This window comes from Triticum aestivum, chromosome 1A (genome assembly GCF_018294505.1).
Source record: "Triticum aestivum cultivar Chinese Spring chromosome 1A, IWGSC CS RefSeq v2.1, whole genome shotgun sequence".
Lineage (NCBI taxonomy): Eukaryota > Viridiplantae > Streptophyta > Magnoliopsida > Poales > Poaceae > Triticum > Triticum aestivum.
In genome coordinates, this window is record NC_057794.1 from 573,964,425 (window position 1) to 573,983,144 (window position 18,720).

General features: G+C 43.6%; 2 protein-coding genes and 1 non-coding gene across 12 annotated transcripts; 2 read left to right on the forward strand and 1 right to left on the reverse strand.

Moving 5' to 3' along the window:
• Positions 1-1,902: 1,902 nt before the first annotated feature.
• On the forward strand, positions 1,903-10,971 carry LOC123068863 (prolycopene isomerase, chloroplastic). 2 transcript variants are annotated; one of them, XM_044491543.1, is made up of 10 exons: positions 1,903-2,224; positions 2,332-2,563; positions 2,763-2,873; positions 3,123-3,176; positions 3,545-3,832; positions 4,451-4,642; positions 9,036-9,194; positions 9,329-9,565; positions 9,872-10,227; positions 10,608-10,971. In XM_044491543.1, exons 1-9 carry the CDS (start codon positions 2,055-2,057, stop codon positions 10,184-10,186), a joined length of 1,758 nt encoding a protein of 585 aa, XP_044347478.1. In that variant the 5' UTR covers positions 1,903-2,054; the 3' UTR covers positions 10,187-10,227; positions 10,608-10,971. The 2 variants fall into 2 exon arrangements, with proteins under 2 accessions (XP_044347478.1, XP_044347485.1); XM_044491550.1 differs by having other exon boundaries at positions 10,612-10,971.
• On the reverse strand, positions 4,148-4,219 carry TRNAH-GUG (transfer RNA histidin (anticodon GUG)). The gene has a single exon. It is a non-coding gene; the product is annotated as a tRNA-His (tRNA).
• Positions 10,972-11,756: 785 nt separating the features above from the next.
• LOC123068879 (shaggy-related protein kinase kappa) lies at positions 11,757-16,376 on the forward strand. 9 transcript variants are annotated; one of them, XM_044491575.1, is made up of 13 exons: positions 11,758-12,057; positions 12,388-12,683; positions 12,980-13,078; positions 13,159-13,218; positions 13,306-13,578; positions 14,358-14,432; positions 14,613-14,669; positions 14,847-14,987; positions 15,056-15,106; positions 15,192-15,287; positions 15,517-15,600; positions 15,697-15,799; positions 16,042-16,376. In XM_044491575.1, exons 2-13 carry the CDS (start codon positions 12,525-12,527, stop codon positions 16,128-16,130), a joined length of 1,287 nt encoding a protein of 428 aa, XP_044347510.1. In that variant the 5' UTR covers positions 11,758-12,057; positions 12,388-12,524; the 3' UTR covers positions 16,131-16,376. The 9 variants fall into 9 exon arrangements, with proteins under 9 accessions (XP_044347495.1, XP_044347503.1, XP_044347510.1 ...); XM_044491582.1 differs by having other exon boundaries at positions 12,980-13,072; XM_044491594.1 differs by having other exon boundaries at positions 11,785-12,057; positions 12,980-13,072; positions 15,176-15,287.
• Positions 16,377-18,720: the final 2,344 nt, after the last annotated feature.

Consider the following 18,720-nt stretch of genomic DNA (forward strand, 5'->3'; position numbering starts at 1 on the left):
GGTGAACAGTATTATAACTATGGTGCGTACATATTATTATAACTGTGATGTGTGAAATAAATCAATTTCAGATCACTGACCTCCACAATAAATTGTTTCCGACTCATCTCCGCTCTCACGATACAAGGGGTACATTATTTCTTCACCCACTTTCCCACCCATATTAACATCCACTTCCCTATATAAACCCTCCACTTGTTTGATTGTGAATTTCATATTCTACATTCAACGCTTAACCTTAGCATGAATACAATATGTTTTCTTACACAACACAAAATTAGATGATTAGCTACAAGAGTGTAACAATGTTATATGTACATTTAATGTTTAAAATAGCGGTTCCGGTCAAGAACATGGTGAAGAGCTCTGAGAATGAAAGGCGTCGGGATAAATGATATGTTGGAGGGTGAGAAAGTGGGCCAAAGAAATGACAACTCGTCCAGAAGTGTCTTCTCATATTGTATGATATTACGATATGTTAGGATCATCGATAGACTCATGCCTTGGCTTCCTTACAGAGCTCCTAGTTGCATTCAAGACGCCAGTACACCATCACACGAACCATCATTATGCCGCGATATTTTCTGTCATGTTTGTGGCCTTTATTTTAGGCTTAACACAGGTCTGCCGAACGTACAGTGACACAGAGCTGATCTGGGTAGCCCTAGTGGTCTTCGTGCGAAGTCACCATTGTACCTTTGATTAGTCCTCTTTGATCTGGCCATCGGCGAGTTCCGGACTTCTCCTTCGAAGGAAACCAATGACTGACGTATATGGCACTTTTTGGACACCTTGTTTGGATTGGGTCCGGTCGTGTGCACCCGCAATATCAGCATAACCAGCTTCAGCGGGGTATCACGAAGCTCTGTTTTTGTTGACACCTTGGGACATGTTTGCATTAAGATTTCCAAAGAATCAACACATGCAGAGAATGCCATGGCATGATTGGAGGGCCTGCAAGCGGCATTGTCTGGGTCTCATAGGTGATGAAGACTTTGCTTCACAGGCAGTTGTTCAGACCTGGCTTGCGGGATATGTTTCCGTCCAGACCGGACACGAGTTCCTGTGAGTCTGGCGGTACGTGACTTGTAGTAGTAGCCTTGGCAAGTGGGGGCGGCAGCATTGGAGGATTTCATTGTTGGTGGTGCTCCTTTGAGTATCAAGTCGTGCTTTTCAAGTTGAAAACCCAAGGTCTGGCCTTTATTGATTGTGTCTGGCAGTGGCCTTGTTGAAGGCATTGTTTCCAGGGTGAAAACCATTTTTGATTGGGCAACGGCAACACTTATGCATTGTTTCCTTTGTGGAGGCATTGTTTTTGAAGAACCTTCTTTGTAGTCCGGGTGCTGTCTTTGGTGGTGGTTAGAGTGCTAGTACTTCGGGTGATTGATCATCATGACAGAGTCATTTTTTCTCTTTTTCTTTTCTTATTTTGTTTTTTTGGCTGTGTGCATCCTGGATGCTTTTAAGCATCTTGTTGGTACAGAGTATGGGTGTACTTGGTATCTACTTGATATTAATATATTTCGCTTTTCAAAAAAGGTCCGCCGAACATGACTTCATTCTCTGTTTCTTTTCTTTAACATCAGTATAGGCGCAAGCGCTCATACATACGCGCATATACTCGTCCCTATGCGCCTCGTCGTAGAAGGGAATGTCTCCTCCCACTAAAAGCGCATCGTCGGAAATACTGAAAGAAATTTAGAAATAATGCGAGCGCTGGGATACCACTATCCCTCTAACCATCCAACCGCATGTTGGTTTCTGTTTCTGATGCCCTGTTAACTGGCTTCTTGTAAAAATTACAATTTATTCTTTATTTTTGTTAAACAGCTTCATTTTTAAATAAAAATCGTTTTTCAATTCTCGTGGAAGATTACGAAGCCAACTAGCAGCAGCAGAGGCGAGAGAGCTCAGCCGCAAGTGAAGAGAGGCCACTGAGGCGCCACGTGTACCCAGCCGCTGCCTCACTCACGAGCTCCACTCCCGCTCCCTCTTCCCCACCCAAACCCGTGACATTGCCGTGCGCGCCACCGGCGACGAGACCGCCGGCCTAGATGGCTTCCTCCGCGCTGGCCTCCCCGGCGCCGCGCCCTGCGCCACGCGGCAACCGCCACCCTCGCGCGTGCCCGGCAGCCGCCGCCGCCGCCTCTCCAGTGCCGCGCCGTCTCGGCGCCGCCGCGCGCTGCCGGGCGGTGGCCGCCCCCGCCGGCCCCTCGCCACCCGGGTACGTATTAATCATTACTCCTACTCGCACCGGCTCTTCGCCGTTCGAACCGTGCCAGAGGCTCAGAGCTCATCAGGCAATCGTCGTCGTCTTTACGTTTGGTTCAGGGTGGCGGAGAGGCCGGAGGCGGACGTGGTGGTGATCGGGAGCGGGCTCGGGGGCCTCTGCTGCGCGGGGCTCCTGGCGAGGTACGGGCAGGACGTGGTGGTGCTGGAGAGCCACGACCGGCCCGGCGGCGCCGCCCACTCGTTCGACGTCAAGGGGTTCCACTTCGACTCCGGCCCCTCGCTCTTCTCCGGCTTCCAGTCCAGAGGGCCGCAGGCCAACCCCCTCGCCCAGGTCACCCTCCATCGATTGCTTCCTTCCTCTGCAAACACCAACAGAGCAAAAATTGGGAAACCATTTCAGAGAAATTAATAACTGTCTGAAGTCTTAACTGAACTAATCAACAGAGCAAAACTGTCTGTACTAAATGCAGAAATTGTGGTGAGAGCTCGAGGCTGGTCTGATGCAATGATGAATTCTACTGGCCTTGCAGGTCCTCGACGCGCTAGGCGAATCGGTTCCGTGTGCATCCTATGACTCCTGGATGGTTCATGTCCCTGAAGGACAGTTCGAGTCGCGGATAGGGCCGACTGATTTCCTCAAGGTTCAGTTAACTTGTAGCACATGCCAGACTCTGCTTGGTTAATTTGCAGTGAATTGTTCTGGATTCATAGATGTGATGTTCGCTGCTTGGTCGGCAGGATGAGACTGAAATTTGCTAATAAGCATGACTTACAATTGGTTGCTTTCTACCTATGAAACTTAGTAGTGCACTTTGTTTGATGTTGTATGTTACCCTTTCTTTGTATCCCAATGCTCTGGCAGTATAAGTGACTACATATAATTCTTGCAGGACCTTGAGACTTATGTCGGTCTTGACGCGACCCGGGAGTGGCAAAAGCTTCTGGTGAGTTCCCTGCATTCGATATTCAGTTTCTTAGTACAAGTCTGTTTAGCTGTACCTACTGAAATGCTGAAAAAACACATGAAGCCAAATGGGCAATGAATTGTCTCTTTTTTGTGTATAGCATATACTCCCTCCGTCCAGAAATACTTGTCGGATGAATGGATGTATCTAGACGTATTTTAGTTTTAGATACGTCCATTTTTATGCATTTCTTCGACAAGTATTTCCGGACGGAGGGAGTATATACAAGTATCATTTAAATTTATAGAAGTTTCATGATTCAAATGTGAGACCAAACGTTAGTTTACCATATGGTACTGTTATGCCCCTTGAAACCTCTGCTAATACGGTATCAAAAACAATCTCAGGATGCAGTTATTCCTATATCCGCAGCTGCGATGGCTCTGCCTCCCCTCTCCATCCGAGGCGATCTGGGCATCCTTTCGACAGCAGCCGGTAGATACGCACCTTCTCTGTTGCAGTCCTTGATTAAAATGGGGCCTCGGGGAGCTCTAGGCGCCACGAAACTGCTACGCCCATTCTCGGAGATTGTCGACTCGCTGGAGCTGAAAAACCCCTTTGTCCGTAACTGGATCGACCTCCTGTGCTTTCTGCTTGCGGGCGTCAAATCCGACAGCGCGCTTTCTGCAGAAATGGTAAGCTGATAAATTTCCACCAGGTTAATTACCCTATTATCCTATTCTCTTTGTTCGCAAAAACAAAATTTTATCCTGTTCTCTTTAGTGATTGTCCAAAAAAAACCGCATTTCATTTACATGAGAACTGGGCAATATCTTGTTGGACTCCAGTAGTAATTTTATAAATGAAACAAATTGGTGCACAGTCTATATCTATTTGTTTGTTCCTGGCCCTTAAACTAGTAGTAATAGTAATTTTATAATGTCAAAAAACAAAATAGAAAGAAAAAGGATTGTGTGTTTTATAGAAAGAAAAAGGAAAAAAAGAATGGATGTGGCTGCTGGGATTCGAGCCCAGGTCTCCACGGCCACAACGTGGAATTCTCACCACTAAACTACAGCCACAACTTGTGATAATTTTCCGTAAGTTATGTACATATGACTGCAGTTACGGATGGCAGTCATCTGGTCCATGAATCATGACAGAGGCGCCTGCTCCATGAACAAATTCATGTCCGGATATTTGGCATTGGAGCCATGGGCTTTTGTAAAAACTTGTAATCAATCTTTACCTCTTGTTAAGTATATACAATTCTGAAGATTTATGCTCGTCATTTGGTCTAACTACAATGTCAGGTTTATATGTTTGCAGAATGGTACAAGCCAGGATGCAAGCTGGAGTACCCTCTGGGTGGGAGTGGAGCGATAATCGATGCCCTGGTACGGGGTATCAAAAAGTTTGGTGGAAGACTTGCTCTTAATTCTCATGTGGAGAAGATTTTGATCGAGAACGGTCGGGCTGTTGGCGTCAAGCTACGAGGTGGACAGGTAAGCCGCTCCAGAGGATACCGTTTTATTGCCAAATATATGAAGTATAATATTAGTTCATGGGAATTAACAGCTTGACAATTATTAGTAAGTCTTTGATTCAGACGACATATATTTCATAATATCTTCAAGATGCCAAAATTCCTCGAGTCAGATGGTACAGTACAAAATGCAATAATTAATACAGCCTGTTAGTGGCAGGAAACTACATGCTCCAAATCTTCTAAGCCACTGGCCCAATTCTTGATAGATTGAAATGTCCTTGCCTCAAACAACCAAATCATCAGCTTGCTCCAACGTCAAAGTCCAAGAACTCGGCTAATCACCTCTGTATCTTTCTTTGCGCCCCTTCAGCAGTCGGATAAGCGAAGCCTTTTACTGAGCAATAGCAGGTGATACACCTGGTTATCCCTAGTTTCTTATCTCTCGAGTCAAAGGAACATAAACCGCCAAGATGTTCACAAGTTCCCTTCAAAACGGGCAAAGAGAAATTACTGTTAAAAAAAGATGTGGAGCAAGAGCAAGAATGTCTTTCTTATGTCCACATTAGAAGCTTGCCTTGGGTATCACGTTGTGTTCTTCGGCAGTTTCCATCTTCTTCTTCAGAAAATATGTATAAAGCTCAATATCTCCTGGAAACTGTGAGGGGGAAATGAGGGAAGAAAATATTAACAACACTGCTTATGAACCCTTATAACACTAAAAAAAGGTCAAGAGATTTTACAAAACAGAACTTAGTTACCAGCTTATCGACCTCGTTACAGATAATCCTTTTGTAGGTACCGTCCTTGATGCTTTTCTTTGGAGGTGACTGTGTTTTGTTATACGCAACAAAAATTGAATTAGAATATTTCCAAATCATAAACAGACAATAAAATGCAAATACAGAGAAATTTGAGCAAATAGTTGAATTGCGTAGGTATGCATGGATTTAAGATTATTTGTTGAAAGCCAATTTGTCAATGATTAATATGATATCTCAATTTCTACCAAATAATAATCTGAAAATCTTGTTATGTTAAGTACATTTTCAATCCTCGCGCGTCAAAAGTTTGAAAGTGTACAACTAGATCCCAATTTAAATTTAGCTTCTGTTTAAATGATAAATGAGTTGCAAAGAACTGAATGACAAAGAAAGATAGCTCTGACAAAAAGCCACTTCAAAAATAGAAATGCCACAAAGTGCTACTCTTAAGTATTTTCACATCTCATCTAAGGATATATGTACAAAATGCCTTTCCTGAAAACTCCCTATAAGATAGGATAGCAAACATGTATTTACCGCTTAAGCACTGATGCATTAGAGGAATTGAAAGAGTCATATTAATCAGAAGATAGGGCCGTTTGGTTTCTATGGAGGAATTAGGCTTCATCAGGAACATAGGGCCCGTTTCGTTTGCTACCAACATGAGAGAAGCCTTACCAAACTTTTGGGGCATTTCCAAATGTTAGTGCCAAACCAAGTGGAAGCCATTTTTATTGGCTTGTCAAGGCAAAAGTTGGCACTACACCAAGCAAATCAAACATATGCATGTTTTGCTTTAATTTTCATGAATAAATAGCCCAAATCGCTTGACAAGATAAATTCATGGTGAACACATGAGACCATGGCAAAAGAGTTGTTTGAGGAAAGTGTCGTATGCTATGGAGGAAACACAAAATTCTAACATCAGAAGAACGCTATTGACTAAAAGGGTCATTTGCTCTTCTTGGAAAATAAATAAATGATAAGCTTTGAATGCTACCTTAGCACCAGTAAGATCAATAAGATGATCAACCTGAAAAGTATATGCAGAACAATTAACTCCATAATGTGCAATATTGTGTGTAAACAAATATTAAATGGATGGTAATAATACATGTGAACCAGTACCGTATCTTGTACAGAAGATTCACAATCCTCCAAATCTAGACCAGCAAACTCAGTAAGATCGTAGACCAATTGAACTTTTCCTTCTCGGATTTGGTCGATGATATCTTGACGGTCCTTTCTTTTAATGAGAAGTTCATGCACAACATAGTAATACAACTGATGCCTCTGCCCCATCTTCTCCAGATGCTCCATGAGTTGTAAGCACTCATTGACAGCAATCTTAATTTGGAAAAATAGCATTTTATTGAAAAGTTTATTTTCCATGACGATAGCCTTAGCAAGCACCCCATCTCTGGTCTCTCTATACCTCGCTGACTCCATTAGCTTGTCAAAAAACTCGATGTATTGCAAATCACCATCCAGGGTGGTAGGTTCAATATAATTACAACATGGAGAGGAATACTGTCAACACAAAAAACATACAAAGCTAAGACTCCAAATGCGGTACATTACATAATCAATGCATATATGAAATTAAGTGATAGTTGGAGGAAAGATCTAGATGTGTACCTACCTCCCCAGTAAATTGGTGGAAGAAGTGCGGATAGGACTTTGCTTTGATGCCATCACGTATGGCATGATAGTAGTATGTCATGGTGCGAGTGAAGTCGACACGTAGCTCCTCCTTGGCTGCCTGGCAATTGAAGAGGCTCTCTTCTGAATTTTGAGACTCTTTCAGATGGTACATGTCCAAACGAACACGAAGAACTTCATCACTAGTGATGAGCGGCTGTGGTGAATCCACCTTCTCCCCGAGACTCGCGTCCAAAGCTGATCCCATGTTGTCACGCCATTCCCCTTGTTAGCAATCAGCAACATTGCTTCCTCTTCGCCCCTTTCCCTTTCTCGATCTAGTATGTGGCACGGGTGACCACGGTTTGCCCGACACTTTATTATAATCTATTTCATCGTATTAATTCGCCTTAATCTCCTCCTCATCTTCCTCCCAGGGATACTTGCATTTATTTGTGTAGAAGGGGATGTCACGGAATTCAGCAAGAATGTGCGTAATTGGCAGGTTTGTAGGATAACTAGGACCCGCATCATTACCAGGAGTATATATGTACATAAACATCAAATAAAAAGATCTCTTTATGCCTCCTGGAACGAGAGCAGCGTGTGTGAATGCAAACTGTATAAAAATAGCCTGCTTAGAACTGAAATTACATAAGAAAGAAGGCATTGTAACTTGACCCAATAGCAAACAATGCGCAAGGCCTTGGATTATCCGCGATATCTGGCTACTGTTACTGGGTAGCGTGGTACTGAGTCATCAGTTGATCCTGGTAAGATGAAATCTAATGTAGTACGTAGTTGGAACTCAGTGGCAACATGGGACCTAAAGAAGGCGAGATGATCGAGCTAGGTTTCAAGTAATAACAAGATCAAAAAGCATGTGTGTGCGTTGGCGTTGGAGATTCAGAAAGCAGGCTACCTTGTAGGCTTGTACAGCACTGGAAATTCACAGGAGCGGGCGAGGGGAGAGAGAAGGCAGTGGCACAGTAACCGAGAACCTGAATCGGACGGGAGAATCCAAGGACGGTGAGCCGGGGGTGGCGGCGCCGAAGGGCCCAAAGACGACGGAGGCGGCTCAACCTAATTAAGCAGTCGAATAGAACAGAGGTGAGAGACGAATTCTTACGGGATTACAGTTACCGGGTGAGGTGTCAATACATGGTTGGAAATCAGAGGGGACACAGTAAAATCAATACTAAGGCTCTGTTCGGCAATAGTCTGCTCCTTTGCCAAGGAGCGGAGCGGGCGGAGCGCCCATCTGGCCGCTCGCAAAAATTGCACTGAGTCCCGCTCCGCTCCGCAGCGGAGTTAGGAGCGGAGAGATTACGAACGGCCTCTAAGAGTAGTGGAGTAATATTTTAGTATCCAATAACGGAAATAGTAACTCGCGGACGTTCGCCAGGGAGCAACTGCCAGCGAATTCCTAAATTGCCACACGATCTTGATCCTACGGTGCAGACTGGATAACTTTTCTACACTCAAAATAAAAGAAATGCCATGAGAGTTTTGCAAAAAAAAAAGCAACCCAGTTTCCCGAAATATACTGAAACTGTCAGACAAACGTTCGTAAATGCCATCTCTTGTGGCGAACGTTCGCCAGATAGTAAGGCTCCAATTCAGATTCATGTGGCATATCTTTAGTTATGAAGCACTCCCTCTGTCCCAAAATAAGTGTTGCTGATTTAGTACAACCTTAGTGCAAATCCGCAATAGCCAATTCTATATAGTATCATCCTTCCCAAGTAAACAAAGTGCTATCTTCTGTACTACTGTCTACTGGATATCCATCCCATTAAAGATTCAGGCCTTTGCCACCTTTGCACTAGCTAGTGGCAGACCATGGAAATCTTGTAGGCCAAGACGAGCGACCTCCTCGTTGTCTCATGCATCTGTTTTCGAGTGCCATGCATGATTACCTTTTCCTTCGTATCGACTTCCATCATGCTTGAAACATTGAATCGGCTGCTGAAATCCTGTCATGAATGAATGTTTTCCTCTTTGCAGATTGTACGTGCGAAGAAAGCGGTCGTTAGCAACGCGTCCATGTGGGATACCTTGGGTCTTCTGCCACCAGATGCCGTCCCGAGATCATACCAAGATCAAGTGAAGGCGACCCCCCAGTGCGATTCGTTCATGCACCTCCACCTGGGTTTCGACACGGAGGTTGGTTAATTTGGTTGTCATATAGTACTATATGCTTCATCCTAACAAATTATCCCTGATAGTCATGTCTACTTCCATGTTTGCTTAATCGGTACATTTTCTCGCTGTAACCATCTATGTATGTAACTGGACAGTGTGTCAAGGAGGACCTTGGGATCCACCATATCGTGGTTAATGACTGGGACAAAGGGGTCGACGGCGAGCAGAACGTGGTGCTGATATCGGTCCCCAGCGTTCTCAGCGAGGGCCTGGCGCCGCCAGGGAAGCACATCCTTCACGCGTACACACCGGGGACGGAGCCTTTCGGCCTGTGGGACGGGCTCGATCGGAAGAGTGCGGCATACCAGAGCCTAAAAGAGGAGCGTTCCGAGGTACTCCACATAGTAATATGCAAACTAGCTAGTAGAAATGTAGAATTGCTACTCTTCCAGTAATCCACATAATAGCTTTGTCCCATGGTCTATTGGAATCAGCACCTAGATAGAAAATCGATGCACTTTACCACTTTCAACATCCTTTGGAGCTCCTTTCGTCCAAAGTTTAGCAAAAAACACCTTTCACAAAAGTGAAGCAAAAGTTAGTTTATACAGTCCTTCCTTTTTACTAGCCATGAGCTGCTGTAACCTGCTGTCTGTCCTAACCAACTTTGTAATGCAAATGCAAACTTTTCCTTGCAGGTGATGTGGAAGGCGGTGGAGCTGGCGCTGGGCCCGAAGTTCAGCCGGGAAAAGTGCGACGTGAAGCTGGTCGGCACGCCGCTGACGCACAAGCGGTTCCTCCGGCGGAACCGGGGCACCTACGGCCCCGCCATCAAGGCCGGGGAGGCGACGTTCCCGGGGCAGGTGACGCCGGTCCCGCAGCTCTTCTGCTGCGGCGACTCCACCTTCCCCGGGATCGGCGTGCCCGCGGTGGCCGCCAGCGGGGCCATCGTCGCCAACACGCTTGTCTCCGTGGCGCAGCACTCGGAGCTCCTCGACGCCGTCGGCATCTGACCGGTAACTGTGCCCAGTGCAGGACACGTTCTGGTAAAGTGGTAAGTTGAGCACATGCTTGATTACCAGCACCTTTGCTTGGAGTCCAGCTGTGATGAATCAGCTTCTCACAGCACACGCACACTTTGCACTTTACAGTGGCATGTAAGAACTGTAGTAGTATTACTAGTAGTATAGCTGGGCTGGCATGGCATGGATTGACCGGTCAGCGAGCTAACGACAGCGAGCACGATGAGCATGATGAGGATGAACCTTTTGGAGTGCTCCTCTCTGTTGCTGCTGCCACTTGTTTCTTGTTGCCATTCTTGTTGGGCAAAGTTGTGTGTGTGGCTGCAGATGCATTGCCAGGACTTTGCTTGCTTGCATCAAGTTTCAAGTATCACCAGTTTATTACATCAAAGTTTCTCTCCCTGCATTGCAGGCAGGCAGGCAGGCAGCTGTGGAGAAGAACCATGCAACATTTTGTTCAGTGGAGTATAAAGATACAGAGAAAAAGAAAGCAGCATATTGCTCGGTACTGCACATGAGAAGATTTATTAATCAGCACATGCAGAAGAGACAGGCAGAGTTTTCTTATGTGCTCCCTCCGTAACTTAATATAAGATGTTTTTTGATACTATGACAGTGCCAAAAAATGTTTTATATTTTCATACAGTATACAGAGGGGGTAGTTTGCAAAAAAAGAAAAAACATGGTTGAGAATGTATATAAAGTGTTACATGCTGCCTGTACATCACTGATTGTTCAGGTACAGTATAGTGCTACTTACTCCCTCCGTTCCTAAATATTTGTCTTTCTATACATTTTAAATAGACCACAACATAGAAATGTATGTAGACATATTTTAAAGTGTAGATTCACACATTTTGCTTTATACGTAGTCACTTGTTGAAATCTCTAGAAAGACAAATATTTACGAACAGAGGGAGTACATGACATGGAGTTCCAGCACTGAATAACGCAGCCTCTGACGGAGTGGTCTCCTGTTTCTGCCGAAAGTTGTGTGGCACCACACCTCATGGCTCATGCAGCCTTGTGTCCACTTCGGATCACAATGTGTTGGATTTTGTGTTGAATATTACAGTAAAGAATTGGATGCTCTGTCTTTGTGCGTGTGCAACTTTGAAAGCTTGTTTCACAGAAGCATCATCATCTCTCCTGCAGAGCACAAAAAGCTATACTTGTCTTTTTTGTCTTTCAGAAAATGCCCTTTCCACGCCCATGTACCTTCTATATCTTGCTGTGTCATAACTGCAAAATTAACGGCAGTTGCATCACTGAGGACGTAATATCCAAAATATTAAGCATTTCACTAACAGTTTTTTTTCAACTGCCAATGTTTAAATACAGTATAAGATAATCCTTTCACATCAGAGGTCACTCCCAAGTAAATAAAAATCCCATCTAGTATTATCCATCCATCCATCAGTCAATCCACAGAAATTTCGCTGCGAAATTGACTGCGAATAAAAGGCGTCACCTTCACAGTTCTTCAGTCTCAGCCTCAGCTTGTATCTTTCCTCCTTTCTTTTTCTTTCGGTTCACATGCTCGCCATCACCTCCTCCTCCTCAACTATTTTTCTACTGCATGCCAATAATGTTGAGTGCCAGAAAAAGAAAAGTTTGGAGGGTAGAAGGGGAGGAGCAGCCGCCCCCTGCCCTCCACTCACTCCCACTCTCCCTCCCTCACTCGTCAGTCACCATTACCTACTGGCCGGCCGGCCCGGTGACCGTCGCCCCCCTCCGCCGCCCCGAAACCAGCGGTTCGTGCAGGGAGAAGAATCGCGGGAACCGTGGAACCGCTGAGGGGCTGCGGCTTGATCTGCTCCAGAATTTTCGGCCTTCGATCTCCCCGGCAGGTTTGGTTTCAGGTAATGGTTCTTGGATTCTCTGATCCCGCCGGAGAAAAAGTTCATCTTTATTGCCCGCGCCGGCCCGGTTTGCGGCTGGTTCGACCCAATTGTCTCGGAGGATCTTGGTCCAATTTCCTGAGGGATTTGTCCCTCACGATTTGGAGAGAGTCGCTGGTTTTTTTATTCAGTGGATCTTCTAGGTCTCTGGGTGGGTACAAATTCGGCTGATGTTTTTTTTTTCAGGAGATGTGTGCTCTGACTGAAGAACAATTTATTATTTCCTGACGATTATTTTCTGGGGGATTTATCCATTCCGAGTTAATCTTGACCGAAATTTGTTGTGGGCAGCTGTTGTTGAAGCAGGTGGTGGAGGGAGCTGCATTGGCAGTAGGCTGATGCTTCTGCTGGCAAGGAGATGAGCCCTCTGCTGTTTGCAGACGCTGACCTTGGTGATCTCCATTAATTCCTCACCAATCAGCTGGGAGATGGCGTATTCTGGGCAGAGGCATGCCGGTGCCGCCGGGAGCTCGTCGCGGCAGGGGAATGGCTTGAAGGGGCAGGCCAGCTCAGTCGAGTTCCTGGGAAGGAGGATGGTGGGGATGCAGCTCAGAGATGCAAAGCCAGATGATGCTGATGATGAAAGGGTAGGTTGATTGGTCACTATTCCTGTTTGATTGACTCGTTACTCAACTAATTGTACTGTTTGAGGTAGAATGAGCAATTTATCAGTAATCACTGTATTTAGTCTACGATGAAATGGCACTGCGTGATTCTGCTCTGCCGCAGATTTGCGGTGTGTTCTAGAACCTGGGAATGCAGTTTTATGCTCTGGCTTTGCTCTGTTATGCCTCATGTATATCCACAGCAAGCCTAAGGATAATTGTTGATCAACTCTGCAACTTGTTTTACTGGATAAAGTGACTCAATTCTACATTTTCAGGACAATGAGCCAGATGTGGTTGCAGATTCTGGTTCTGAAGCTGGTCAAATAATTGCAACCACAATCCGTGGTCGAAATGGTCTGCCTAAACAGGTAAAGGTGATGCTACATTCATCTTGACAATCTATAATGTTTGGCTGTCAAAGCACAATTTGCTGATATGGTGGTTAATGAAACAGTCCGTCAGTTACATTGCTGAACATGTGGTTGGAACTGGTTCTTTTGGGGTTGTATTTCAGGTAAACTTCTGGCCTTTGCGTTGTCTAAACTGGTCTATGCTCAACTGATTGTCAATGGCATATAACCTCTTATTGTCAACTCTTCAGGCGAAATGTCGAGAAACAGGAGAAGTCGTTGCCATCAAAAAGGTTCTTCAAGATAAGCGTTACAAAAACAGGGAATTGCAAATTATGCATATGCTTGACCATCCGAACATTGTTGGTCTTAAGCATTACTTCTTCTCAACCACTGAAAGGAATGAGCTTTATCTTAATCTTGTCCTTGAGTTCGTTCCAGAGACAGTAAACCGGATGGCAAGACAGTACAACAGAATGAATCAAAGAGTGCCCCTCATTTATGTCAAACTATACACTTATCAGGTCTGACCTGACCTGGCAGTTAATTTTCTGAACGATGTTATGCTTTGCACAATTGTCCTCCATCTTTATTTGTTTTTACAAAAATTATTTTAAAGTTAATCGTTGCACTAGTTATGCTGTGATGTGGAACTCGTGGTATATGATATGTTCCCTAATTAGTTGCAGCACATTTTTGTCCTCATGCCTGCTTGAAACTTATGTTCCAATACTTGAGTACTGTATTGGGACCTATCTACAAGTTTCAGATTAGTTATTCACATTGATGGCTTGACTAACAACCCAAAATAAATTCTGAGACATCCAAACGTACAACCGAACCAGCCTGTCAGTTCTACAGTCTTTGAATTTATGTTCTACAACTTTCTTCTTGTATGTTTACTTAATCAGAAGGCGCTATTTTCTTTGTATATATCAGTATATCACACAGGCGAGTAGATGCCATACGTTTTTTTTCTGAGATAATTATGTGCACATTTTTGTAGTAGTGTGAACGTTATCTCTACTAGGGACTCCAATAGACCATCTACTGTATAACCGATGAATCACACATTAGTGCATCCTTGTTATTTACTTGCTTCTTCTTACTACAGATAAAAGTTTAGTTAATGAGTTCTGTCATATATCTGTAATCTGTAATCTGTTTGCTCTTTGTAGTTGCTCAAGTCAGAATATAATGTCCCGGCCATGCAACAGAATTGTTCCTTCAGTTGTCTTTTGATATTGAGTATTAGCTTTACAAGTCGTCTAATTATTGTTCCTGTAATCTCATAACTTTGCAGATATGTCGAGCACTTGCTTATATACACAACTGTGTTGGCATCTGCCACCGTGATATCAAACCACAGAACGTTCTCGTGAGATTTTAACCTCCCTTTCTATGCTTATTGCTTAATATGTTGTGCTATACATATCTTTCCTCACCCTCTGAATTGTTTGGCCAGTTGAGCTTTCTTTACATCAGGAAGAACAATTACTAAACAAATTTGAAGAACCACTAATACATTTTTACTAACCCAGTGAACTTCCCACTGTAGGTTAACCCACATACACACCAGCTTAAAATATGTGATTTTGGCAGTGCAAAGGTCTTGGTAAGTTATCTTCTATATTAGGTTTTGAAATTTAAATGCACGAGTCCTGCTGATTTTGAAAAGAGCATGCTAAACTTTCTTGATAATAAGAATAAAAAAGGTGTGCAGTTATGCCAGTAACCTACCAAGACATGGTGATTTCTATTTTTTTTGATGTAATGTTTTGAATATATGCAGGTCAAGGGAGAGCCAAATATCTCCTACATATGCTCAAGATACTACCGAGCACCAGAACTCATATTTGGTGCAACTGAATATACTACGGCCATTGATTTGTGGTCCACAGGCTGTGTCATGGCAGAGCTGCTTCTTGGACAGGTTTTGTTCACGCATATAGTCATTTCATTTTACTCTGTAGCTGCTTCTCATAATATTCATCCATGCAGCCTCTTTTTCCTGGGGAAAGTGGAGTTGATCAGCTGGTTGAGATTATCAAGGTGAAAACTTATATGACATCTTAAACTGGTCTGTCCTGAGACCTGTATTCTTTACAATGACATGTTCAGTCATAGTGCCTTGCAGGTCTTGGGTACTCCAACAAGGGAAGAGATCAAGTGCATGAATCCAAACTACACGGAGTTCAAGTTCCCACAAATTAAGGCTCACCCATGGCACAAGGTAATTTGCATATTATGTCTGCCATGCTTGATTAGTGGCTGTTTGTTGTGCAGCAGCTGTTCGATTTGGTGCATACTTTTGGAAACAATGACTGTCGTGCTGTTAAATAGTGAGAAATAATAATTAACATAGAAGTCATTTTCATGTCATCTATATGCTCAGGCGCAAAATTAAATCAACATATTTTCTCATGGTTCCTCTGTTACCTCAAAATTTTCTTTTTATTCAGGTTTTTCAGAAAAAGCTTCCACCTGAAGCAATGGACCTTGTCAGCAGGTTTCTCCAATACTCGCCAGATCTTCGGTGCACTGCTGTAAGGCCACACGATCATTTTCTTATGTTGCCTTCCAAATTGCAGATTGATAGACTATGAGCTCATTTATGTTCTAACCATGGAACCGTTCTTCAGATGGAAGCCTGCATGCACCCGTTCTTTGATGAGTTGAGAGATCCAAACACCTGTCTACCTAACGGCCGCCCTCTACCTCCCCTCTTCAACTTCAGATCTCAAGGTAGTGTAACTGTATCTAAATAGCAGTAGCAGCAGTCAAACCTTCACACTCAGTGATTCGCTTCCTGCTAATCTTGGTTGCTATAGGCTTTGCCTCATTGCTGCATTTGTCATGCTTTCTCCAGCACCTTTGGTGTGTCGGTAGTTACATTTACCTTCAGTCTTCCTAGTTCAGAAATGCACCTATCTGCATCTAGTAAACTGCTGCCAGCTGAATCAGCCCATTTTATGTGCCATTTGCAGAGCTAAACAGTATACCTCCAGAAGTCGTCGAGCGCCTGGTTCCGGAGCACGCGAGAAGGCAGAACCTGTTCATGGCGCTCCGCACCTAGTTTTCGCGTGCCCTCCCCTTGTTTTTCGCGTTGTTTGGGGTCTGGTCTCTGGAGGGAAGCTGTAGCTTTGTGTGGGTGCAAGCGCTGGAGTAGTAGAGTTGCCCCAGGGTGCATGTGAGGTTTGGAGGCTTTCATGGTTGGTGTGTATAGATGATTTGAGGCTTCTGAAAGTTTCTTGCTTTGGAGCTCGTGTGCAGTTACAGTGCTTGGATGAGTTGATTATGCAATCAAAATCGTTCAGAAATATTTGCCCTCTTTATTTTCCATAGTTACGACTTACTACCAATGCCTTAAGGCTATATTGGTTGTCTCTTCACGGAAGGAAATGTGTGTTGGTAGTTGAGCACATCATGCATAAGAACTGAGACCCTTTTTTTTTTTACTTTTTCTTTTGAGATGGCCAGAACTGAAGCTCTGGTGGTAAAAGGTGCACTTCAGTTTTTTTTTTGGGGGAGAAGTAAAATAAGAGGTCGAAGTGCAGTAGCCTCTTGACGAGTTGGGCCATCTAGAGATTTGGGTAAGAATACCCACATGGCAAGCCTCAGGTAACTCTGTCCACTTTCTTTGCTCTTTTTGTTGTTTCCTTTTCTTTTTAAACATTATTTTACCTTCCTTCTTATTATAATTATGGGTTTATTTTTTATTTTTTATTTTTTATTTCTTATTTCACTTTACTCACTATTTCTTTTGCTTCAGATGGGAATTTTTTATTTTAAATCTCGTTTTTTATTTCTTTTCATCTTATTTTTATTACTACTTTATCAATTCAAATTTATTTCTTTTTTGGTGGAAAAAATACATTATTGTTTATGCGATACATGAACACTTTTGTTTTGGAAAATGTGATTTTTTCAACAACTCTATTATATATTCTTGTTCAAATAGATTATTAAAAAAATGTTCAAGTACTCTATTTTATTAAAAAAAATACTAAAGGATGACAGTGGGAGATGACACATCTTGATGGAAGTGCAAAAAAGACTATCTATGGCGTGCCAAAAACAGCCTTGCTGGCGTGGGCACCCGACGCCAATAACATAGTGCCATTGTTAAAAAATAGTGGTGGCGTTGGAGCTTACATCAGCACTATATTGGACGGTAATGGCATGCCACGTGGCCAACGCCAATAGTAATATTCATCAGTAGTGACATTTCATGTTGTTGTGATGCCAGTAATTTGATTTTCAGATTTGAAATAAAGGCTGTACAACGGCGATCGCAACCAAAATGACAGTATAATCCTGTTTAAGAACAGTAAATAAATCAACTTTAAATAGACCGAATAACAACATTTAAGTTCAACAATGCACTTATTGATATAGTTCAACAAAGTAGGCAAAGTAACACATGAATGTACAAGTTTAAATAAATAGAGGTAATAATTACATGAGATCTTCCATGCATGACAACTAGCTAACTAGACTTTTTGGCAAACGAAGTCAAGGTCATAGTACGGAGTAAGTGAACCATCGTCGCTGCCAGCAGGCCTATAGTAGACCATTATCTTGTCACGATCGTAGTCGAGGTAGAACGTGGCTCTCTCCTCAGCTTCTAGCTCGCAAGCAGTTGCAAAGGCTTTCCAACCAGGGCAACCAAAATAGGTGTGGCTTGCCTCGTTGATGACAAGACAATTGAATTGTTGGGTCGTCAATATCTTTATGAGGGTGCACTGGAATGTGATGGTGGCATCTACTGGAACTCAAAACTTCTCTAAGAAGTCACGCCTTGCCCGACAAGGGATGACCTGAGCAAATTGAAATAAAAAAAACTATCTAGTTAGACAATTTTGGGCACAACCGTATAAATCGCATATGAAACTTAATCAGAACATGTTCAACTTAAATATATTGTCCTAGTGAGGAAGTCATTCAACAGATCTATGAAGAACTTCTTATCCCTTTGGCATCTCACTGAACCACTGGTCTCACATGGGGCATCCATTTACTGTTTTATCAAGTTGAGAAAAATAAGCATACATAACAGATGCATAGATATAATGCAACATAAGCGTTGCCTCTAGGACGACCGTGGGCACTACCCCTAGCCCCCCTCCTCCATTATCTCCTCTTTGCTTGATGTCCCTAGAGGTGACCGTCAGGTAAGCTCATGTGCCGCCGGTGAAAGGGGTGGCGGGAATCTCGCGTCCTATGGGCGTGACGTGGCTTCCTGGAGGGGCTGTACCCGGCGGCGCTGCGGTGACAACATGGGGATGCCAGGCATGGATGTGGTGTGATCTACTCCCTCCATTCCAGAATATAAGGTGTATTGATTTCCGTGCAAGTCAACCATTTGAAAGTTTGACCAAGATTATAGAATAAAAGCGAAACTACTTTTAATGATAGTTCAAATTATATAAATTTCGTATTATGAATATCGATATATTTTTCTAGAAACTCAGTCAAACATGCACTCATTTGACTTAAAAAAAACAAATACACCTTATATGAAGAAACGGGGGAAGTACGATGCAAGGGCCCTGGAACAGTGGTTCCACTCATAGCGGCGGCGGGCCCTCCGTCGGAAATGATGGGCCAGGAGGCGGCATTATGCTCCTTAGGGCATCTCCACTAAGGCCCCCAAGAAGCCCCCC